Source organism: Pezoporus occidentalis, unplaced genomic scaffold (assembly GCF_034315485.1).
Source record: "Pezoporus occidentalis ecotype Australia unplaced genomic scaffold, CSIRO_AGI_Poc_V1 ctg324, whole genome shotgun sequence".
NCBI classification, from domain to species: domain Eukaryota; kingdom Metazoa; phylum Chordata; class Aves; order Psittaciformes; family Psittacidae; genus Pezoporus; species Pezoporus occidentalis.
In genome coordinates this window covers 25,267-47,162 of record NW_026915202.1, presented here as the reverse complement: position 1 = coordinate 47,162, position 21,896 = coordinate 25,267, and the positions used below count along the sequence as shown (strand labels likewise).

Sequence of the window (21,896 nt, the reverse complement as noted above, 5' to 3'; positions counted from 1 at the left end):
CATCCTCACCCTTTTCCCCTGTAGGTCCCACATCAGCCTCGGATGAGGATGCAAGCAGCCCCTGTGGGAGATGCCCCGTTGTTGCTGTGCTGCAGTTTTGCTGCTGGGGAAGGGCTGCCCTCCCTCGCTGGGGAATGGGTCTGGGCTTTCACACAGCTCTTCTCGAGAGCGTTTTGCAGCAGCCGGGGCTGCGGGTCTGGAAGCAGAGCTCGGAGCTGAGCATCGCCACCATGCAGGAACTGGATCTTAGCACGTCTCCGTGCCTCACTCACAGGGAGGGAACCAGCATCCAGCCTCTTCCCGGCTGTAACGACGGCAGCGGCTCCTTTCAGGGCCACACAAACCACGGCACCACAGGCGGGTACCAGAGAGCCCGCTGGAGCGGCTGCACTGGATGCACATCACTCCCGCATGCAGCAGCAGCCACTGGAGCTGCATTCCCCCTCGCTCTGCTGCAGCCGCAGCCTCTGGTCCTGCGCAGATGCCGAACGTTCTTCCCCCTGCGTTTCACAGGAGCAGGTTTCAGTAACCCCAAACGGCACCAGCGCTGCCCTCGCACCTCCCCAGCCTGCACCCGCTGCAATGACCTTTAAAGGGAAGCAAAGCCCTTGGAGGCTCGCAGGGCAGACGCCAGCACTGCGCTGCTCAGCGCCGGCAGCAGCGAGGGGCTCCCTGCGCTCCCAGAACTCCGCAGGGATCCGCAGCCAAAACCCATGACTCGGAGCAGGAGCAAAGGGAATTTGCTGGCTCCCTACAGAACTCCGCAGCTGGGGGCTTGGGGTGCAGCTTACCGGTGTTTGCTCACAGGAGGAGCAGGAGGGAGCTGCACGAGCTCAGCCCCGCAGGACACTGGTCCTGCTGCCTGCCTCACGCTCGGCACTCAAGGTACCAAAAGGACTTCCCCAAGTTACCGGAGCAGCATCGGGCACCAAAGAGCCGGTTCCCACCTCCAGCGCTGCAGACGGGGCCGTGCCTATGGCAACGAGCCCCGTGCCAGGCGGAGGCCTCCAGGAAACACAAACATTTTGCAGCTGCTACCTTCATACTTTCCTTGGCCTGGACACGCAGATCCCAGACAATTCCCACTGCCTCCAACTCCATCACCTCAGCAGGCTGCTCCATGCATAGGAATGACTTTGCAGTGAAAGAAGAGGTGGGGAGAGTGGAAAAGCAGAGTTCAGATGTTACTTATGGGGGGCTCAACAGACAGGAGGCAACCCCCCAGAGCATTGGGGTTTACCAAGATAATGGCAGGCAGTAAAGGAAGACCCAGACCTACCTCCCACGTCCAAGTCCACTTTATAGTTGATGAAATGGGTGTGCAGCGTACCCAGCGTGCGGTCCCAAACCCTATTGCCGTACCGCAGGCCATCCCCATAGAAGAAGGATGAGCTCGGGTACCCCGTGGCCTGGACCTTGCCTTCAATGGCCCCGTTCTGGTAGAAGATGAAGTCCCACACGTAGTCGTAGTTGCCCACGGTGGCAATGGACCGAAGGACCAGGGCGGAGTTGACCAGTCCCCCGTAGTACAGCGACTGCAGGTTGGAGTAGTGCCGCCTCAGCGGGGAGCCCAGGTTCTGCTCAAAGATGCAGATGGCACCTTTACTGCCTTGAGGGAGCTGAGAATGGGCCAGAAAGTGCACATCCAGGTACGTTGCGAAATAGGGGCAGTCGACCCCTCGCACCAAGGGGGAGGTGTAGCGCCCGATGCCGAAGCTGCCGTCCATGTACCTCGTGGACATCCCTGCGGGGCAGTTGGAGCCGTACACGGACATGGCCTCCTGGACGCTGATTTCGTAGGCAACCCTCTCCCCCTTGTGTCGGATGTCAAACAGGCGCAGGCCCGTGCTCACGCTCATGCCAAAGGCGAAGCTCCACGCCTGGTAGAGGACGTGGTTGTTCCTGACACTGTAGCGGGGACCCTGCGGCTCGTACTGCAAAGGGAACGGCGCGGCCCGAGGCGCCCGCGGCTTCATGGACGAGAAGTCCCCGTCCCGTGGTGCTCTCCTCACCTTCTCCACGCTGATGCGACCCTGCACGTAGGCGCTCTCCAGCTGCACCATGTCCCCGTAGTACTGCCCGTTGTAGAAGACCCTGCTCACCGCCCAGCGGGACACGTCCAGGCTGCTGTGGTCAACCAGCACCTCCAGCCCCACCGGGTGCACGAAGAACCCGCTCACGTTCTGAAACAAGGCGAACCAGGTGATGCGGTCTCCAGACTGGAACCCACGAGGAGCGGCCGTCAGGGCTGCGAGGCTGCCTCCATCGTACTCCATCACTTGGCGCATGAAGGATGGAGCTGTGGGGAACACTTGGCTCTTTAAAAACCCGGCCAGCTGCTTGTATTCGACAGCCAGCGTCGGTCTGCGGTGGTACGGCACCTTCCCCCCGTACCGGCGCACCGTCACGTCCCGGTGATACAGCGGCGTCGGCAGCGGCCCCACCACGTACTCGGTGACGTTGGGCTCTGCCTGCTCCCCAAAGTACAGCACAGCCAGCGCCTCGCGGGGGGGACGAGCCCCCGCCCCGTCCAGGAACCGCAGCGCCTCTGCCTTGGCCGGCACCTGCAGCTCCACGGAGGCGATGCAGTTGTCGGAGGGCTTTGCCCGCGCGGCGTCCACCAGCCGCAGCCCGAGGTGTCCCCGCAGGTACCGCACCACCTGGGCCAGCTCGGCGGGGGTCAGGTCCGCAAAGACCAGGCTCTGGCCTCCGTCGGGGTCCTCCTGCGCCGGGGGCCGGTGCGGGCAGGCACCGGGAGCCCTGCCCCTGCTCAGCAGCACACAGACCAGCGCCAACACGGTGGCTAAAGCCAGGGCCAGGAGCACGAGCGCGGTTCTCACGTTCATGGCTCCGCTGGTCCCTGGGCCCTCGCAGCAGCTCGGAGCAGGGTTTCCAGCTGCTCCTCTCTCCGTTTAGGCTGCACTGGATGGGTGAGCTGGGTGAGCACAAAGGACTGGGAGAGGCCAGGGGAGGAGATCCGAGCTTGGTGGTGACCAGAAAGGGCAGATCTCTCTCTGCAGCCTCCTGTGTCCTCCCCGAGCAGTGTCTGAAGGCAGCAGTGGAGATGCAGGGGCAGTGACTCAGACAGGCTCCACAGAACTCCGTTACTCGTTCAGTCCAACCTCGCTTCCTGCGGCTGCCTGTAAAAGCACAGCTCCTGTCGTCAGCCCGAGGTGCCTGCGACCTCTGCCCGGCTCTGACAAGCTGGGAATTGTTGCCATGCTGTAGAATTCCACCTCTTTGCGACTCGTCGCGTTTCCTCCTTGTAAACACGGTCCCGGGCAGCCCCGTCCCGAGCTTGCAGTGGCTTTTTATTTATTTTCTCTTAAATCCTCCCCACGGAAGCCTTTGAGGAGAACACATCACTTGTGTAGCACCGGAGCAGCTCTGGCAGGCACGGAGAGAGGGAGCTCAGGGTGAGATTCAGGCACCGGTGCACTGTGAACAACCGGCTCTCAGTCTGCACCTCTGAGCAGCCATGAACTCATTCATTCCACTGAAACAAGCCCTCACTGCTTCCAGTTCACAGGCGACTGAAGGGCAGCTCCTGAGAAGTTCCCTCAAGGACAAAACCACCCCAACCTGTGGCACCCAAGGCTTGGGGCTCAATCCTGCCCGAGGCTGGGGGTCAGACCGCTCCAATCCCTGCCTGTCCCCGCTGGTGCTGGGAAGCAGAAGGCATCCAAGAGAGCCATGGCTGGAGATTCAACCCAACATTTCCACTCCTGCTGCCAGCCTCACCTCACCTCACCCTGGCCCTTCTCATCCTCCCCCCCGACAGCTTCCCGGCCGTGCTCACCAGACACCACACTGGCAGGCAGGAGGCCACATTGCCATAGGACACGCTCCATTATCCTCACCACCACAGGCAGCCTCAGCCTTCTTTAGCCCAGGCTGCAGCTGTGCAGGGCAGGGACACGCACGCCCGTTCCCTGCCAGCAATGTGTCATCGCTGCCTCACCGGCCGCTGCGCCAGCGCCGGCAGAGCCACGGCTCCCGGTGCACGTGGCGCCGGTGCCAGAGGAGGGCACGGACACAAATGATGGGGAGAGATGGGACAGATGAGGACAGAGCCTTGGCTACACAGGATGCTGCAGCTGCAGGTTTCAGAGGTACCCTGCTCTCCCCAACTGGCCTCTAGTGGCAGAATGCCTCTGAGCAGCCACAGATGAAGCAAAGATGCGCTGATGTCCAAGTCAAGTCTTTCAATGGATGCTCTCAAGGCTTTGAGGGTTACTTGGGGCTAGGCCTGAAAGAAAAATTCCCTTTCCATGTAAGCCTGGAACAGGGAATCTGTTTCACCCAGCATTGCACAAGTGCTCTGCACCAACACACACCTACAGAGCCGAGCCAAGAGGATGCACAAGCCCCTGAGGCCGCAGGCACAGCGCTCACACTGACAAAGAGCAGAGCCTCCAGTTTTCCCTTTGCCTCTTGGTTTTGCATCCCAAGTCCCTAAAGGTCAAGGCAGAGGCTGCAATTACAGATGGTCATTTTCTAAGCAGCGCAGCAGTACTTTAAAGACCTGGATGAGCTCCACAGGCTTGAGTGCCCCACAAATCACAACTCAACCCTGCAGCTCGCCTGGGAGACGTCTGAAAATAAAGGGTGGGAACAGCCCTGGGTCTGTGCATGTCGGGGTTTGGAAAAGAAACCCTGACCTGGAATGACATCCCCACGACAAACCAGCGCACGGCACACACCCAGGGCTGCAGGGTGTGTGCCATGGGTGCATGTCTGATACCCCGTTACCGAACCCTGTCCTCTTCTGCTGTGCTTCTCAAGATGAGGACTTGTAAAGCTTCTTAAAGCAACACAAGAATCAGCCTGCACTTGCTGGGAGCAACGTTTAGGACGGAACAGCCCTAAATCCACCTACATCTTGCAGCAGGAATTTCAGGAAGCAGAGTAACTAACAGAGCCTGCAGAGCCAGGAAACCCATGTCGATACCTTCCTGATGGAAGCACTCAAGGATCTTTAAGGGCCACATCACTGAGATGCTCGTGGTACCTTCTCCAAAAGAAGCCTGAGGCAGCTTAAGCCATGTCTCTCAAACAGCAGCATAACTTGCTCATGACTTGTTTGGTTCATGGCGTTTGATGCCCTTCGCCTCGGCCCACACCTGATGGGGAGAATTCACATCCTCCTCCTGGTGTTTATTTTGCCTCCCAGTTCTTTTGGACACTGCCCATTGGTGCCTTTGATAACTGCAGACATCTCCCAGACAAAGCAAGGAGGGAGTTTGCTTGCACAGAGATATGGAGGGAGCAAACACCAGCCTCTCCCATCTATAGAGACCGACCCCAGAGACAGGCAGCGGACACTCTGGAACTGGCAGACACCTGGGAGAGAACTGCACAGGGAACCCTGTGCCAACGCTCCCGACGCAGGCAAGGCTGAAGCACGCCCCGGGCCAGACCTCAGCCTTTGGAAAACTCCCATTCCCTCATCTCACGGGGTCAGCTCCTGTGCAACAGAGCAGCGGGAACTGCCTGACCCCTCCCCACGGCGGCTGCGGATGGGAGCGTCTGCACCCAACTGCTGTGCCTTTGTTCTCCTCACAGAGTTTAACAGTCCCCGTGTAGGAGCTGGGCTGTCACCCGTGAACAGCCCCAACAGCGCAGTGCCACTTGGAGAGCAGAGCACAAACCCCTGCACTGAGGGGTGAGGGTCAGGGACAAGAAACCCTCCCCTGCTCCTGGCTTCCAGCCCAGCTCCTGCCTGTCAGGCACCAGCAGGACTCTCCCAGCCCCAGCAGCACAGGGAAGGCAGGAGCGTGTCCTTGAGCCTCCCCCAGCAGGAGACACAGAGGCCAGGGATAGCCCTTTCCTTGGCACCACATGCAGGGAGCAGGCAAGAGAGGAAAGGAACACACGCAGCAATGGATGCTGCAGTCTCAAGGAGACACCACACAAAGCACACACAAGGTGCCCGAGTCCCACGCACTGGGCTGAGGTGGGACAGAACAGCTCAAACACAAAACCGTGGGGCCAAAGGCAAGCTGCAGTAGAAACAACCTACAGAGCAGTGCAGAGCATTTACAACAGAGAGAGGCATGAGGAGAATGCAGGGAAGGAGCAACTGGATGTGAGAAAGGCACAGCCACTGGCCCTGCGCAGCCTGGGAGCTCGGCATCACACACAAGGGGCTACCTTAGAAGAATTCCAAGTACCTCATTTTAATTTCTTGACATGGTCAAAGTTTACATACGTTCATCTGGCAAAGAGAGCCCAACAACTCAAAAGGAATCAATACAAACACAAGGGGAAGTGCTGCTCCCAGACAGCAGCCAGAATGCAGTTGGTTTGTTACTGAGCATTTATTAGCGGGAAGACTAAGAGTTGACTTACTACAAACAACAACAGAAGAGTCTATAGCAAGGGCCAGCAGCCCTCCACACTCGGGGCAAATCCCTGGGAAACCAGCAAGAGACACCATGGCTCTTAGAGGTGGAAGCAGAAGAAACAAAGAAACTAAGTAAAAAACAAAGGGAAGGGAGAGAATTCATTCCATTTGTCACTGTTGTTACAATGGGGGGAACACAACTATTAAGGCTACTGCACAATGAGAATATACAGGTGTAACAGCGAGACCTGGGCAACAGTGAGGTTCCTGAAACAAATGACTTCACGTTCCCTGAAGAGGGGACTCAAGTAGAAATACTATAAATAAGAAAAATTTTGGAGCTTGCAGCGTTCTGGGCCCATTTGCCACACACAGAAACTGATGCAACACAACCAGTCATTCCCAAAGGGGTTTGTAATGGACCATGAAACGTCCCGGCGGAGCCCCCAGGCACACGAGCATGCCCTCTGCAGGGGAAGGCCTACGGGGTCTGCCATGGGACCAGGTAGGTGGGCACCAGCCATCCTCACCCCAAGCACCAGCTGCACGGGAGCACTGCCAGGGGACAGCGGGGCTCAGCCTGAGCACGTGTGGAGACTACCAGGAGTTAGTATCGGACCCCGGGCCCCCCCTCCTCTCATGCTGAAGGGGCAGCAGGATGTGTGTGAATAACGTTGGGTTTAGCCAAGAAAGGGGCTCTAAGTCCAATCACAACCAGGGGCAGAAGCCACCTGAGCTCCTGACCAGCTGGGACAGTGACCAGCTGAGTTTCAAGCACCACCTTGTGCTGCTCTGCACTGATCTAGCCAGAACTGACAAGGCAGAGGGACAAGGGGCAGGTTCTGCTGTCAGGAGAGAGCCAGGAGGGCAGAGCAGGCAGCAGCACCGGGACCAGGAGGGGCAGGCTCCCCTGTCCTTGCAGAGCACCAGCAGCAGAGGGGCCCAGCAGCAAAGAGCCAGCTTCTCCCCCACAGCACCACCACCCCAGCATGCTCTGTCTGCCCCACTCCCAGAGACCCCAGCTAAGAGATGGGGCAGGACAGGGGCTTGGTCTCTAGTGTCGCTCCTACTCAGGTAGGAAGAAAGGCATGAAGGAATGTTCCTGCCTGGCTGGTGCTCTCACTCCAAAGCAGCCTCTAGGGCACCCCAAAGCAGCACGGCCTTCTCGGTACCAGTTACTAGAGGGAGGGAGAGCTCCTGAGACCTGAACAAAACCAATCACAAAACTAGGCAAGTTTCTTTAGAGTTTAACTAAGAATGCGATACTATTTCCAGCCAGTTTCCCATCTCGATAGTCACGTAACAAACCAAGGCAATGACGGTCTTTAGCTGACTGAACAGTTCTCAAGTTCAAACGTTGACACTTAATAGAGGGTCTCAGCATTGCTGCTCCGAGGCCTCTTGATCTTCTCAATGTTTTTAAGGATCATGTCATGCAAAGTGACCTGCAAAAAGGGAGACAAGGCCTCAGACAGGGTGAGGGGATGCAGCATTCAGTCTTCACAATGAGCCCGGGTTAAAGCAGCAGCATAGCTCACGCTGGCACTACCCTCATCCCTTGCATGCAGTCGTATCCCCAGTCCAAGGGCTTCTTTCAGCCAGACTGTGCAGAAGTCACCACATGTAACGCAGAAATGATTTCTCTAAGGACCCCAGGGATAGCTTGGACTGCAGGGAGAGCTCAGGAGGTGCTAGACACCGGCACCCCCAGGAGAGGTGACAGTCAGCTCCTCTCATCAGAGCGGGGAGGAGGCAGGAGCGGGTGTACCCCAAGGGGAAGGGCAGGGCAGGAGGGTCACAAGGGCTCTCTCCTGTTGGCAAGCTCCAGTTTTCCACTTACATATTGATTCCTCAGCTCTGAAATGATCAGGCGCAGACTAATGTACTCCTTCTCGTCGATCTCGGTCACGGTGCGGCGATAGTCCTCCTGCAGGGAGCAGAGGCTGAGCCCAGCACTGCCTCCCCAGCACCAAGGGAACCCCCCCACCCCTTCAACTGCTCTCCTCTAATGCAGATGTCCTGCACCCCTGCACAATCCCTCCCTGCCCCCCCCAAGACCCTCAGCCCAAAAAGGACAGTGATGAAGTGGCCTAAAGAGTCCCCAAAAGCAGCAGCTTGTACCATGTACATCTCCACTTCCCCACTCACTTACCACATGAGGGTACTTAGCTATTTTGGAAACCAATTTTGCTCTTGTGATATAATATCTGATAAGAAAAGGGAGAGACTAAAGGTCAGATTAACAGCACCGAGATCTTTTTCAGGCCCAAGCTGCCCTAGGAAAGCTGGGGGACCTTCCCCAAGCACCTCCCTTTCCCAAGGGGCTCCCACAAACGAGGCTTGTCCTTGCATGCCTACCTAGAAATCTGGTCCAGGTAGGACGCTGCCTCACTCTCCACAGTTCGAAGCTCAGCGACTGTTTCCTCCTGCAGGGAAGAGGAGGAAGTCATTGGCTGCACGAGACTGCTCACTAGGGCTCTGCAAGCAGCACGTCTCAGCAGTGCCATGTCAAGCTCAGGCTGGGCTTTTAAAACCTGAGTGAACACTATCAAATGGAAGATTCAGAGGAAGCCAAGAGATCCCTGTCCCTGGAGCACAGCTCCTCCTGCAGCAGGGCAGTGAGTAGAGCCAGCAGGGCCTCACCTGAATAGAAACACCAAAGTTGTTTCCATCTTCTATCCTGGGAATGAGAAGCTGCACCCACATTTTGACCTGTGGTGGAGAGATCACAGCACTGATCAATACCGACACCTCCACACAGACCGTGCTCAAAAGGTATGGAGGGGGCCAGAGAAGGGCCACAAAGATGATCCAAAGTTGAGAGCTGGGCTTGTTCAGCCTATAGAAGGCTCCAGGAAGGCCTCACCCCCACATTCCAGTGTTTAAAGGGCGGCTACAAAGAAGAGTGAGACCCCCTTTTGACAAGGACACACATGGAGGAGAGGAGGGGTGATGGGCACAAGTTACTCCTGGGGAGATTCCAGCTGGACACAGGGAAGTTTCTCCCAATGAGAACTATCAGCTGCTGGGATAATCTCCCCAGGGAAGTGGTGGGGTCCTCAGTACCGGACACTGTTAAGATTCAGCTGGGCAGAGTGCTGGGCTATCTAGTGTAGGTCACGGTTTGCCTAGAAAGGTTGCACCAGATGATCCTTGAGGTCCCTTCCGAGCTGGGATTCTAGGATTATTTCCCTACACCTACCCCCAGCCACTCTCAGACACTGCAATACAAATCCTGCCTTTCCTCATCCACAGAGTACAGAGGGGTCAGCTCCTTCCACCCAGAGCAGCTTTGCCTCCATCCTCCTGCTTCCACTTGGCTCCAGTGCTCATACCCACCGTATTACACTTCTCAATAAGCAGCCTGATTTCTGGTTTCACTTTCTCAATGATGTCCACCAGCTGCTGGTTGCTCTTCAGCATCCCATTGGGCATCACAAACACTTTGGTACCTACCAGCAGAGGAGAAAAACACCTCATCAGGACACACAGGAAGAGCTGCACCAGCGGATCACACCGAAGGTCCACCTGAGCATCTGATCTCCTGCAAAGGCTTGTGGACACTGAGTCAAGCTATAGCTAACGTGCATGGAAGGGGAGATCTGACACGGGATGACAGCAGTTACCACAAGGGAAGAAGAGAGAACATGGAGCTGAAGAGCTCCAGGCTGCTGAGCCTGAGCACAAGGGATTTCCTGCTCCAAGTGTGCGAGCTGTTTGTGCCTCAGCTTAAGCCAAAGCCTGGTGTCTTCCTCCAGACAAGGAGAGCCACAGGGAGATGAGCTGCCTCTGTCAGCAAGCCAAGCTCAAGCAAGTACTACTTGTGGCTATCAGAGAAGTCCTAATTATGCTTCTGAGAGCTGGAACCTGACTCCTCCTCAACAGAAGCGTAGGTCAAGCTTGGAGAGGTCGTGGGGACAGGCCTGTATGAGCAGCAGCTGCTGTCAGGACAGGGCAAGTGGGATTCGTGCCATTTCATATCCCCAGGGCGTGGTGCACTGGCTCAGGGTGCAAGCAGCAACACAAGGGACTTGGGGACTCTTACCCTGAAAGGTCTCCTCGCGGTCCTCCAGCTTCCTCTTTTTCATATTTGGCTAAAACATACAAAATGTTTTACTCACAAACTACTCGGGAGCTACAGCAGTGTCCCAAAGGAACCAAGGGAAACTTCAGAGCCTCTGCTACGCTCCTGGATCTAAGCATCCTTCTTTAAGAGCCAAGGAGGTCTGCAGAGCACAGTACTGCCTTCAGCAGACTTCCCAGAGCAGTTCCTAAGAGCCTTTGGGAGAGCCATGGCCTGTTACTGAGTGAGAATATACCTACTCCAGCACAGGGCAAGCCATGCAGTTTTAATCAAGAGAAGCAGGGATCACAGCCAAGAGAGTAACCTTACCCCATCCAGTCCATCGTGGCTGTTTGTGAGAAGAATTGGGTCAGGCACTGGGAGGTTCATGTCCGAATGGATCTGAGTGAGATCATGAATATTCAAGATAGGATCCTGGAAAATAAAGCAGATTTGTTATTTAATTATGAGTGAAGAAACTCTGTCCCACCAAACACAATGAGAAGACAAAAGATCCAGCTCGCTCTCGTATCCAACTATAAAATAAGGACAAATGAAACAGAAAGGGTCTAACAATAAGCCTGTGAGGAGCCCTCCCTCCACCCAAGAGCAGCGTGCCAGCTCCAGCCTGGATCAAAGCTATCAACTGCCTGCAGGGCTGGAGCCATGTGAAAGCACAGCACAGCACAGCCCCACGTAGCAAAACATGTAAGAAAGATGAATGTGGTGATCACACAAAGAAAACTGCAAGGGGAAGCACCCCCTCTAGAGCCAACAGCCCTCAAATGCATGCGAGCGACTGAGCTGCAGCTTCACCCCCGTGCGACACAGTGAAAGACACAAGAGGCCAGGGCCTGCCACGGTGCTATCAGCGCTCAGCTTGGAGGTGAAAAAGGAGACGGGAAGATCTCACCTTGAGGAACCCATCGAGTTCTAACAGCTTCTTTGGGAAAAAGTTTGCCACCAGGTCTTCAGCCTGAGAGAGAAGGCACAGATAATGATGGGAAACAGCTCCCACCGCCAGAGAACAGCAGGAACGCAACTGTCCAAAGGCAGGAAGCAGCAGGGAACATGAGTGCTGTGGCTGCTGCCACACTGAGGCAGGGTGAGAATGGGCCAGGAGAGCACGAGGCTCGAGCCCCTCGCCACGGCTGGCAGCTGATGGGCTGCGGAGCTGCCTGGAGAGGCTCAGACCACAGCCAGGTCTCTCGGGGACATGGACCCGATGGGTTTGTCCCCATCCCACCAGCAGCAATACCGGGGGGGGGGACCCTCACCTCGCTTGTGATCCGCTCCCTGAAGGAATCCACCTGCAGAAGGAGAAAAGCAGCACTTCAGTCACTCCCGAGCCATACCGAGCGCCTCGGGGGCGCCTCCTGCCCTCCGAGGGACCCCCGGGAGCTGACCGAGCCGCTGGGCACCGAGCGGCCGCTGCCGGCGGCGCCGGAAGCTGCTCCGCCTGCGCGGGCCGGGCCCTAGCGGCCCATCCATCGGCACGAGGAGAACCCAACACCGGGCCGGCGGCGGCACCGGGCGCGGAGGGGCAGGCTCCAGACCTCGCTTGGGCCAGCGCCCGCCCTCCCGGTGCGGCGGCGGCCGGGCCGGGCTCAGCGCCCTCACGTGCAACGGCCGCGGTGGAACCAGCGGGCAGCGGCGGCAGCGGCGGCGGCGGCGTGGGGCCGCCCCGCCCCGAGGCCCGGGCCCAGCCCGCGCGGCGGGGGCGCTGAAGAAGGGGGGGAGGCCGCCGGCGGGGCGCGCACCTTGAGCTTCACCTCCGGGTCCACCTTGAGCAGCGAGGCCATGGCGGCGGCGGCGGGCGGGGAGCGTCCGGTCCGCTCCGGTCCGGGGGATGCCGCGGGGGCCGCGCTGCCGCTGCCCCAACACCGGCGTCGCCGCCAACCACCGGAACTGACGTCACGCAGCGCGCCCGCCAATTGGCCGCGCACTCTCCCTCCGCCGCCGAGCTCGAGGTCCTGGCTGCTCACGTTAAAAATGGCCGCCCCTCGTTACACCCCTGACAGGACCGCGCCCCCGCGGCCGCACGTCACATCCGCCGCGCGGCGGTGGCGATGGCGCGGGGCTGAGCGGGCATGGAGGGCAGCCGCGGGGCCGGCGGCACGGCGCAGGTCAGCTTCGTGTGCCAGCGCTGCGGGCAGCCGCTCAAGCTCGACACCTCCTTCAAGATCCTGGACCGCCTCACCATCCAGGAGCTCACCGGTACCGCGGGGCGGAGGGCGGGCGGCGGGGCGGGGGGCGGCGGGGCCGGGCACGGGTAACGCCTCCTCTCCCGCAGCCCCGCTGCTGGCCGCTGCCCCTGCCCGGCCCGGGGACGCGCACGAAGAGGAGAGCGCCCTGACGGAGGTACGGTGGGGTCGGGTGCACTGGTGGGGGTGTCCCCTTACGGTCCTGTGTCCCCTGCCGTGCCCGGTGACGGTGTCCGCTTGTCCCGCAGGAAGCCTTCGCGGAGAACCGGCAGGATGGCGTGTCCAGGCGGTTCATTCCGCCGGCCAGGTACGGCCGCGCTCCCGGCAGGCCCGATCCGCCCCTAGTCCGGGGAAGTGGGGTCCCGTCCGTCCCATCCCCACCGGCAGAACGGGGTCCCCTCAGCAGCGGGGCCCAGCTGAGCCCTGCACGTAGCAACCAGTCCTGTGTGAGCTCTGTTTCCCCCGGGAGTGCGTGGTGCTGCCTGGGGCTGCCCCTTACCTCCGGGTGAACCCAACCACCGTCCCCTAGAGCTCACCCGCAATGCAGCTCCTCCTCTCCTGTGCTCGTCCCTTCTGCCTCTTAACCCAGCCTCAGGTTTAAGCCTGGCCCCTGAGCACTCAGCTCTCCATTTAATTCTTTCCAAGAATGATGTCAACAGAAAGCGCCAACAGCTTCACGCTGATCGGGGAGGCGTCGGATGGCGGCACCATGGAAAACCTCAGCCGCAGACTGAAGGCAAGTTGTGTGGGAGCTGGTAAGTTTGGGTACCTCCGAGCCAGAGCAGCACTCATTCTGGATGCTCTGGGAGACACAGCACTGGCCTCCCGGTGTATCGGGGGTGAGGTTTAGGTGAGGAGCCAACAGCAGCCACGGTTTCACCCAACCTGATGGCAAACGCTTCCTGCAGGTCACCGGCGACCTCTTTGACATCATGTCCGGGCAGACAGACGTGGATCACCCTCTGTGTGAGGAGTGCACGGACACGCTGCTGGACCAGCTGGACACCCAGCTTAACATCACCGAGAACGAGTGCCAGAACTACAAGTGAGTGAGCTGGAGGCAACCCAGGACCAAGTAGCTTTAGGCTGGGGGAAGCCCAGAGCCTTCCCATGACCATTGGGATATCCCTGACTTGAGCACTTGGGGTTTTCTTTGATTGACATGACACCTTCACCTGTGAGAATCCCGTGGTAACAGCTTCTCCAGCTGAGGTCTGTGGCATTCCAGTGCAACCCAGGGCTCCACAGAGACAGTTCCTGTCAGGCAGCGGCAGCCCTCGGTCACCATCTTGCTCCCCTGCTCTGTGTATTCCTGACTCATGGTGCAGGATCAACACAGCTTGGGAACAACAGCAGTGGGAGATCCCAGTCCCCATCTGCACTGCTGCCAGCAGGAGCCTCCCTGCCATCCCTGGTTTGGTAATCCTGGCGCTCTCCTTTAGGAGGTGTCTGGAGATCCTGGAGCAAATGAACGAGGATGATAAGGAGAAGCTGCAGATGGAACTGAAGGAACTCGCACTGGAAGAAGAGCAGCTGATCCAGGAGCTGGAGGATGTCGAGAAGAATCGCAAGGTTGTGGCTGAAGACTTCGAGAGAGTCCGGGCAGAGGCGGAGCGGCTGGAGCAGGAAGAAGCTCAGTGAGTGACCCACAGCTCAGCTTATGGCAGGGATTTTAAGTAACAGATAAATGAGATTATAATGTAGAGAAAGCTGTAAGTAACAGCCAAATGCAGGTGGCTTGGTCTTTGCAAAACTGGAGTTGGCACGGCCAAATAAGCCCTGGAGTACCAGGAGAGCAATCGCTTGTCTGTACAAGCACTTGACATTTGTTGTCTTGCTCTTGTTCAAAGGTATCAGAAGGAATACTGTGAATTCAAGAGGCAACAGCTGGAGCTGGATGATGAGCTGAAGAGTGTGGAGAACCAGATGCGCTACGCCCAGATGCAACTGGATAAACTAAAGAAAACCAACGTGTTCAACGCCACCTTCCACATCTGGTACCGTGGGGCTGCTCGGAGCAGGGACAGCACTAATGGGGTCACACATACCTAAAGGAGGCTGCAGAGAGGCTGTTGTTGATAAAGGCCTGTAGGGACAGCACAAGGGGAATGGCTTGAACCTGCCAGAGGGGGGACTGAGATGAGCTCTTAGGCAGAAGCTCTTCCCTGTGAGGGTGCTGAGGCGCTGGCACAGGGTGCCCAGAGAAGCTGTGGCTGCCCCATCCCTGGCAGTGTTCAAGGCCAGGTTGGACACAGGGGCTTGGAGCAAGCTGCTCCAGTGGAAGGTGTCCCTGCCCGTGGCAGGGGGTTGGAAGCGGATAAGCTTCAGGGTCCCTTCCAACACAAACCAGTCTGGGATTCCATGATAAACAGATAACAAGGGTTTTCTATTTACATACGATTTGTAATCAGAGCCCCAACCCCCCTTTGCTGAGCTCCCCGTGCATGGGGGATGGCTGTTACACCGCAGCCATCACACACTTTAGTGCCAGAAGCTGTTCCTGCTCCAGCAGTTTATTTCTGATTCCTCCTATCACAGGCACAGTGGTCAGTTTGGCACAATAAATAACTTCAGACTTGGCCGGCTCCCCAGCGTGCCTGTAGAATGGAATGAGATCAACGCTGCCTGGGGGCAGACTGTGCTGCTGCTCCATGCCCTTGCAAACAAAATGGGCCTGAAGTTTCAGAGGTACATGCCATGTAACACAGCTTTTGCTTCTGGCCCAGACAGAGACAGCTGGGCTCATCTGCCTGTGAATCCCATCTCCTTTCAGATACCGTCTTGTACCATATGGCAACCACTCATATTTAGAGTCTCTCACGGACAAATCAAAGGTAAGAGACCCCACACAAGTCACACTGACCTTGAGTGCCACAGAGCCCTGGTCACAGAAAGCAAACTTAGCTTTTTGTGTCTATGGTACAGGACAACTACGTGCCACAACTTCTCTAACAAAATAACTAGTATCTAATCTAGTAATTCCATATCCTGTATCAAGCTGCTCTTCCTGCCACCTGGTTAAAAACAACAGGACTCTGGAGCCAAACACTGCACTGGCCAGAGGAAGATGGTGTGGGCTGGTTGTTGGTGATTAGGAACCCAAGCCTGCACGTAACAGGCACCAACCACAAGTCACACTTGCTACGTGCCACAAACCGTTTCTAAGGATCCCCTGACAAATTTAAGCCTCACACTACAGAGGACTAAAGAGCTGCAATGACTCTATCTAAATGGGAATACTTAGAGTGCTTGAAACCCATCTCTTTTCCAGGAGCTTCCCTTGTACTGTTCTGGAGGCCTGAGGTTCTTCTGGGACAATAAATTTGACCATGCGATGGTGGCTTTCCTGGACTGCGTGCAGCAGTTTAAAGAGGAAGTGGAGAAAGGGGAAACCCGGTTTTGTTTGCCCTACAGGTGAGTGCTGCTGTCTGACACAGCAAGTGAACACCTCATGTGCAGCCCCACACAGCACTGACTGACATGGTTCTGCCCTGGAATCAGCCCGTGATCTTTATAACGTGCAAGATTACCCCATTTCTCTTGGTACTTAAAGCCTGTTCCTCAGGTGAAGACCTGAGGCTTGGTAGATTTCTGTTAAAACCAAAGTATTCTTATATAAAATAACAAAAATGTCAGGTTGAAATGTCACATGGAAAAGAAATGCTCGCACTAGTAACACACTAATGAAGCTTTGTATGGTCTAGGATGGACGTGGAGAAAGGAAAGATTGAAGACACAGGCGGCAGCGGTGGCTCTTACTCTATTAAAACACAATTTAACTCTGAGGAGCAATGGACAAAAGCACTGAAATTCATGTTAACTAACCTGAAGTGGGGTCTTGCCTGGGTCTCATCCCAGTTCTATAACAAGTAACCATGGGAAGAACTCGTCCTGGCAGCTGCAGGATGTCTGTGTTCCGTCAGAGAAAGTCACATTAAGATGTCTCTTAATATTAACCAGTATAAAATGTTTACAATACCAAAAAACCACAAGACACTTTATTTAAAAGACCATTATTACAAGTAGTATATAGAAAAGCAATATGTAAAGTTGTGTCATGGAGCTGAACACAATAAAAAGCTGTTAAATCAATGCTAAACTGGCACTTTGAGGTTTATAGACTGAAATGACTGCTGAACTTCAAAGGGGTGAGTTCAGTACCACTCTTACAGCTAGAGAAGTGAAATGTTACAGAGGAACGTGGAGGAGCTCAAGGTAACTTCAGTCTGAAATAAAGGATTCTAAGTCACGTCAGTACTCTGTGCCGCTCAACGTAGCAAGGTTTGATACTGCTTCAGGTACCGTTAGCTGGGATGATGCTGGTGTTTGTGATACTTCCTGCAGCCTGTTCTCACCTGGAGGTGCACCCAGTAAATAATAAAACACTATTCTACACGAAGAGTGCTTCCATGTGACATGGGCACAGCTCCCAGTGACGGGCTCAGCAAGTCCCTGCTATCGCGACAGTCGCATCCCTTTCCAAACTGGGGGAGCTGTGCCTTTGACCACAGAGGTGGGCAACTGCCTGCTGGGCTGGGAGCAGAGAGGGGACACAGGAGCATCCCGGCTGCCTGGGACAAGAGTCAGCTTTAAAGCAGCAGCAAATAGAGAAAGCACGTACAGCTCTGTTTGTAACGGGGTTGTGAGCTGCTCCTAGTGCCCTTACCACACCACGCGCCTCACTGCCGTTTCAGAACGTGACTCCTCAGGGCTTGCTCCTTGTTCAAGGGAACTTCTGTTCGGAACTAAGCTGATGTAGGTCTTACAATAAAGACTTTTCTGCCCAAAGAGGTTATTTCTACTTGGCTCCTGGCGCCTCCCCTCACAGCACTGGGGTGTTGCCTGAAAGGAGCTTTTCTAACTTAACCCTGGTGTTCCAAACAAAAGCAAACCAAATTGCATGGGGTGCTCTGGGCAGTGGCAGTGCTTTGCTGCCCTGGGGCAGGCAGCTCTACTGAGGAGGCCCAGTTCTGTGTTCCAGAGCTTTTGTTCCACACCTCCTGTAGCCCTGCCTCGGACTGGTGCTGCCAATGACCTGTTTCAGTACTGCGTAAGAAAAATCTTGTATGCTCTGGGAAGTGATGCCAGTGATACAGTTCAAATGCTCCACAACCTTAAAAAAAACCCAAGAGAGCAACTTACTAACAGTGCCTAAGAGATGTTCCTTTACATACTTCTTAATCCTGCAAATCTAATGGGAATAACGGGAATAAGTGCTCCATGGCCACACTTCAACAAATGTGAAGCCTCTTGGTATGTTTTCTATGTGGCTGGGGGTTTGTTTGCTTGGTTTAGGGGGGTTTTATGTTTGCTTTGCATTTTCTTTTTTAATCACTTCTACTGAAGAGGTGAAAAAGCTACACACAGGCTGTGAAATAGTCCCACGGGATTACTTCACCTGTATGGGGTTTGTTCTGGCTGTGGAGATGCTGAAGCACAAGGACATACACACACTAATGCACACAGGAGCCTTCCAACACCCTCACACGTGCTTCCTGCTGCACTTCAACAACCCACATAGAGCCAACACCTTTGGAAGTGACTGTACCTGCTTCCAATGGCCAGGGTTTAGTACGAACATGCTTGTGCTGATGGTTCCTACAGCCAAGAGCATGAAATCTTCCTTCACTGTCAAAAACTTTGCTCTGCAGAAGTAAAAGTGTCTCTTGGTGTCATCAATGCCAGCTTTGCAGTTCAAAAGCACCTGCTTCTGGGAGGGCTACAAAGCACACGTTCACTTGCTCAGTCCAAACAAAGCCTGATGCTGTTAACTTCAGTGGACAGTGCCAAAGCTGGGGTTTTATGATTAAACATTTCCCTAGCTTGCCCCTAAAGCACCCGTGTAGAAGCACATTGCTTTGAACATTAAGCTCAATAAATGCTGAAAGCCCCTCAAAATTACTGTTTTTTTAAAAACATGCCCCCCAAAAGTGGCATCATGGGAATTATGCTACTATTTCTTAAGGGTTTTTTAGGGTTTTCATTTCAAACAGTTAAAGCATCAGCCATGGGAGCTACTCACACTTGCAGTCTGCTTGGTGTGGAGTTTTCGACGGCAATCTTCAACAGAGTGTCGTAGATGGCATCTCGTGCAAGGTAGGAGAAGTCGAGGAGCTGAATACACATCTCATGTAAGGGCTTGGTGGGAAGCAAGCAGCCGTTGTACCCTAGCACAGGGATCACACAGGATCAGCACCATATCCCAAGGCATGAAACTGGATTAGAAAGAAGCCGCGAGCCAAGGATGGAGACTCCTGGTGCCAGCTACCCCTTGTTTCTGAGTGCCACAGGCTTTCTCAAGCTCAGTATCATCTCACTGATACCTAAATTCAGGTTGTTAGACCTGGGCACTTGTAGAAAACATGTTCTTGCATTAGGTTTTGGGGGTTTTAAACTCTTCTACTGAACACATCATGTTCAACATGCTGTCCAACAGCACTCATCGGATTCTAGTACGGACAAAGTTCTCACCCAAAGAGTAAAGCCCTGCACAATGTGAATGCACCATATGCCAAAATCTGTAAGAGGAGACAGTCTGGTTCAAACCAGCAATGGCTCTATTCCACCTTTTGAAAACCCTCTCCTCTTAATCCTCTTACCCAGAACCTCCAGGAGCAACTCCACGTAAGCCAAAGGAGTCGAGACGTTGACCTGGAAGTGCAGAGTTTTTAGAACAGCAAGTTCTGACTCGAGCAGCTCCTGTTTCGTGTACGAGTACTTCAGAGACTGCAGAAATTTTAAAGCTACGTCGCTGTTAACTCTCTGAAGGAGGAAAAAGAGGGGAAAAAAGACAAATGAGCTCCTGAGCAGCGGGGAGAAGCAAGCACCTCCTTGGTTTACTCCTCCCACTGGATTTCAGCCGGAACCACTGCAGCTCCCATGGCTCTCTAATCCTGTCTAACACCCCTGTTGAGCTGGAATTAAAACTCCAGTTCAGACCTTCTCTCCCCAAGGTTTCCCTTACCCCACAATCTTTCCCCCTGCAGACATACACCTTTTGACAACCACAGACTTTTCCCCACTGCCTGTACTTTTTTCCCTGCAATATTGGGAACATCTCACAAATTGCTACTTGACAAGTGACAATTCATCCACCCTAAATGTTTAAACCTAAATTTAGGTCTCCATTTCAATATACTTTGCATTTTATGATCAGTAATAGTTTTCAAATTGGAAATAATAGAATCATAGAATTGTGTGGGTTGGAAAGGATCTTGAGATCATGCAGTTCCAAGCCCCTGCATGGGCAGGGACACCTCACACTAAACCATGTCACCCAGGGCTCTGTCCAACCTGGCCTTGAACACTCCAGGGATGGAGCATTTACCACTTCTTTGGGCAACCCATTCCAGTGCCTCACCACCCTCACAGTAAAGAACTTTATATCTAATCTGAACTTCCCCTGTTTAAGTGTAAACCTATTTCCCCTTGTCCTATCGCTCCAGTCCGTGAAGAAGAGTCCCTCTCCAGCATCCTTGTAGCCCCCTTCAGGCACTGGAAGCTGCTCTGAGGTCTCCAAGCAGCTTCTCTTCTCCAGGCTGAACAGCCCCAATGTTCTCAGCCTGGCTCCATACAGAAGGTGCTCCAGCCCCTGACTGCTTTCATGGCCCTCTTCCTTTCTAATCTTCTTTTTAACAGACATAAGTGTACCACATAGCTTGCTACACTGCTAAAAGCCATGACAAGAACAGGTTCATTGGGCTTACGTTATAGTGCAGGGACAGTTTGCTCGCGAGCTGAATGCATGACACGAGCCGCAGGACAAACGTGTTGTAGAGCTGATCTTCCAGAGAGCTGCAGCTGCTGCCTCCCCCCTGCTCACAGTGTTTAACGCTCTTCCTAGAGGACTTAGAGATTTGTTCCACCTGCTTGATCATAAACCTACAAAACCCAAAACTGCTCAGAAAACCGTTCTCTTCTGCTAAGCAAAAGGACAAGCAGCAGTTCTGCATGTATTCAGCTCAAAAAACTGAGCTAAATCAGCAAAGAGAGAAAGCTCTGGGGCTGCGAAAACCAACCACAGGTTGGTTGAGCGAGCGGTCCAGGGCACATGAGAGAGAGACAGGGAATGTACCGAGCACCCGGGCTGCTCCGTACCTCTCAAGTAACTCCACTGCCTGGTACCGCGCCGACGGGTCCAGGCGCCACTTTTCAGCCAAGAGGAAGATGAACTCTGCAGGAGAAGGGCAGAGTCAGCCCTGCCCCGGCCCTGACCGCCACAGGCCGCCGGGCTGGGCCCTCACCCACGATCCGCGCCTCCTTGAAGCACCCGGCCCCCTCGGGCAGCTCGCTCAGGTGCCGCTCGTTCTCCGTGGCCAGGCGGATCAGCGCCTCCTCGATGACCTCCGGGGACACCCTGCCGAAGGCGGGGCCTGGCTCGCGGCACCGGGACGCTGCTTGCGCCTGGGAGCCCATTGCCCGCCCCCGGTGAAGGCTCCGACAGCGCCGCAGCGGCCCCGGGACCGCAACCGGGACCGGCGGCCCCCTCAGCACGCGCGCGGTCACGGGGCCCCGCTCGGCCAATCAGAGCGCGCCCCTGCCGCAGCCAACCACTCGACGCCCCGCTCCCAAAGCCGCTTCTGATTGGACGCGTGTCTCTGGTGGATGTGACGTCAGCACGCTGTACGGAACCGGCGGCGGCGGCGGAAGATGGCGGCGCAGGAGCCGGGCCGGGAGGCGGCGTTCGCTCGGCGCATCGACCCTCGGCGGGAGCCGGGACTGAGCCCCCAGCAGCGGCTGCACATGGAGCGGGTGGAGCGCGCCCTGCGGAGCCGCCCCCGCCGCCGCAACGTGCTGCTGGCGCTCGGCATCGGCGCCGTCACGGTCGGGATCTGTATCCTGCGGGGCCGGGGCGAGGCGGGGTTGGGACCGGGACCGGGACCGGGAGCGCTCCGCGGCAGCTCTTCTCCTTAACGCGGCCCGCAGACGCGTACACCTTCTACTCGGTGTCGCAGGAGCGGTTCCTGGACGATCTGGAGCAGGAGGCGGAGGCGGCGCGGGCGCGGGCCCGGGCGCGGGCTGAGAGCGCAGGGAGCTGAGCGCGGAGCGCCCGGCCCGGCCCCGCTGAACGGCGTGAGCTGCAGCCCCCGCGGAGCGGGAGGGGGAAGCGCCCGGCCCCGGGTGCGGGCTCTGGGCCTGCCCGGTGCGGTGCAGGGAGACGCGCCGGGCGCTCCCGCGCAGGCGGCTGCCTTTGCCAGGGCCCTGCCCGTGGCTTCCGTTAATAAACACCGCGTGTGCAGCCTGCGTCGGTGCCCGGTGAAGTCGCTGCTGGTCAGAGCCCGGC

The 21,896-nt window shown here is 56.1% G+C and overlaps 5 protein-coding genes across 5 annotated transcripts; 2 read left to right on the top strand and 3 right to left on the bottom strand.

The window, feature by feature from the left end:
- Positions 1-1,087: 1,087 nt before the first annotated feature.
- Positions 1,088-3,255, bottom strand: LOC134168786 (membrane primary amine oxidase-like). Its single transcript, XM_062628829.1, has one exon. It carries the CDS (start codon positions 2,844-2,846, stop codon positions 1,200-1,202), a length of 1,647 nt encoding a protein of 548 aa, XP_062484813.1. The 5' UTR covers positions 2,847-3,255; the 3' UTR covers positions 1,088-1,199.
- A 2,899-nt stretch (positions 3,256-6,154) lies between these two features.
- Positions 6,155-12,320, bottom strand: PSME3 (proteasome activator subunit 3). Its single transcript, XM_062628828.1, has 11 exons — positions 12,170-12,320; positions 11,687-11,719; positions 11,323-11,385; positions 10,740-10,844; positions 10,392-10,440; positions 9,686-9,798; positions 8,990-9,058; positions 8,705-8,772; positions 8,499-8,553; positions 8,187-8,273; positions 6,155-7,791 (listed from the first exon to the last, which is right to left on the bottom strand). Exons 1-11 carry the CDS (start codon positions 12,209-12,211, stop codon positions 7,711-7,713), a joined length of 765 nt encoding a protein of 254 aa, XP_062484812.1. The 5' UTR covers positions 12,212-12,320; the 3' UTR covers positions 6,155-7,710.
- Positions 12,321-12,435: 115 nt separating this feature from the next.
- On the top strand, positions 12,436-16,705 carry BECN1 (beclin 1). The gene is made up of 11 exons (XM_062628827.1): positions 12,436-12,626; positions 12,703-12,770; positions 12,862-12,920; positions 13,259-13,349; positions 13,522-13,658; positions 14,056-14,250; positions 14,464-14,610; positions 15,152-15,301; positions 15,387-15,447; positions 15,885-16,027; positions 16,318-16,705. The coding sequence occupies exons 1-11, from the start codon at positions 12,500-12,502 to the stop codon at positions 16,484-16,486; spliced, it is 1,347 nt and encodes a 448-aa protein (XP_062484811.1). The 5' UTR covers positions 12,436-12,499; the 3' UTR covers positions 16,487-16,705.
- Positions 16,706-17,249: 544 nt separating this feature from the next.
- CNTD1 (cyclin N-terminal domain containing 1) lies at positions 17,250-21,032 on the bottom strand. The gene is made up of 7 exons (XM_062628826.1): positions 20,857-21,032; positions 20,711-20,786; positions 20,320-20,494; positions 19,213-19,375; positions 18,636-18,780; positions 18,162-18,258; positions 17,250-17,726 (listed from the first exon to the last, which is right to left on the bottom strand). The coding sequence occupies exons 1-7, from the start codon at positions 21,026-21,028 to the stop codon at positions 17,565-17,567; spliced, it is 990 nt and encodes a 329-aa protein (XP_062484810.1). The 5' UTR covers positions 21,029-21,032; the 3' UTR covers positions 17,250-17,564.
- A 195-nt stretch (positions 21,033-21,227) lies between these two features.
- On the top strand, positions 21,228-21,818 carry LOC134168782 (cytochrome c oxidase assembly factor 3 homolog, mitochondrial). Its single transcript, XM_062628825.1, has 2 exons — positions 21,228-21,446; positions 21,539-21,818. The coding sequence occupies exons 1-2, from the start codon at positions 21,263-21,265 to the stop codon at positions 21,649-21,651; spliced, it is 297 nt and encodes a 98-aa protein (XP_062484809.1). The 5' UTR covers positions 21,228-21,262; the 3' UTR covers positions 21,652-21,818.
- Positions 21,819-21,896: the final 78 nt, after the last annotated feature.

Coding starts and splice junctions, on each gene's coding strand:
- BECN1 (XM_062628827.1), top strand. CDS start 12,500: ATGGAGGGCAGCCGCGGGGCCGGCGGCACGGCGCAGGTCAGCTTCGTG. Junction 15,302..15,386: donor ATGGGCCTGAAGTTTCAGAG/GTACATGCCATG, acceptor ATCTCCTTTCAG/ATACCGTCTTGTACCATATG. Junction 15,448..15,884: donor CTCTCACGGACAAATCAAAG/GTAAGAGACCCC, acceptor TCTCTTTTCCAG/GAGCTTCCCTTGTACTGTTC.
- LOC134168786 (XM_062628829.1), bottom strand. CDS start 2,846: ATGAACGTGAGAACCGCGCTCGTGCTCCTGGCCCTGGCTTTAGCCACC.
- CNTD1 (XM_062628826.1), bottom strand. CDS start 21,028: ATGGGCTCCCAGGCGCAAGCAGCGTCCCGGTGCCGCGAGCCAGGCCCC. Junction 20,787..20,856: donor CAAGGAGGCGCGGATCGTGG/GTGAGGGCCCAG, acceptor CTTCTCCTGCAG/AGTTCATCTTCCTCTTGGCT. Junction 17,727..18,161: donor ACCCTGGCCATTGGAAGCAG/GTACAGTCACTT, acceptor GTTTTTTTTAAG/GTTGTGGAGCATTTGAACTG.
- LOC134168782 (XM_062628825.1), top strand. CDS start 21,263: ATGGCGGCGCAGGAGCCGGGCCGGGAGGCGGCGTTCGCTCGGCGCATC. Junction 21,447..21,538: donor CGCCGTCACGGTCGGGATCT/GTATCCTGCGGG, acceptor CGCGGCCCGCAG/ACGCGTACACCTTCTACTCG.
- PSME3 (XM_062628828.1), bottom strand. CDS start 12,211: ATGGCCTCGCTGCTCAAGGTGGACCCGGAGGTGAAGCTCAAG. Junction 10,441..10,739: donor GCCACGATGGACTGGATGGG/GTAAGGTTACTC, acceptor TGTATGTTTTAG/CCAAATATGAAAAAGAGGAA. Junction 9,799..10,391: donor CCGCGAGGAGACCTTTCAGG/GTAAGAGTCCCC, acceptor CTCTGCTGGTAG/GTACCAAAGTGTTTGTGATG.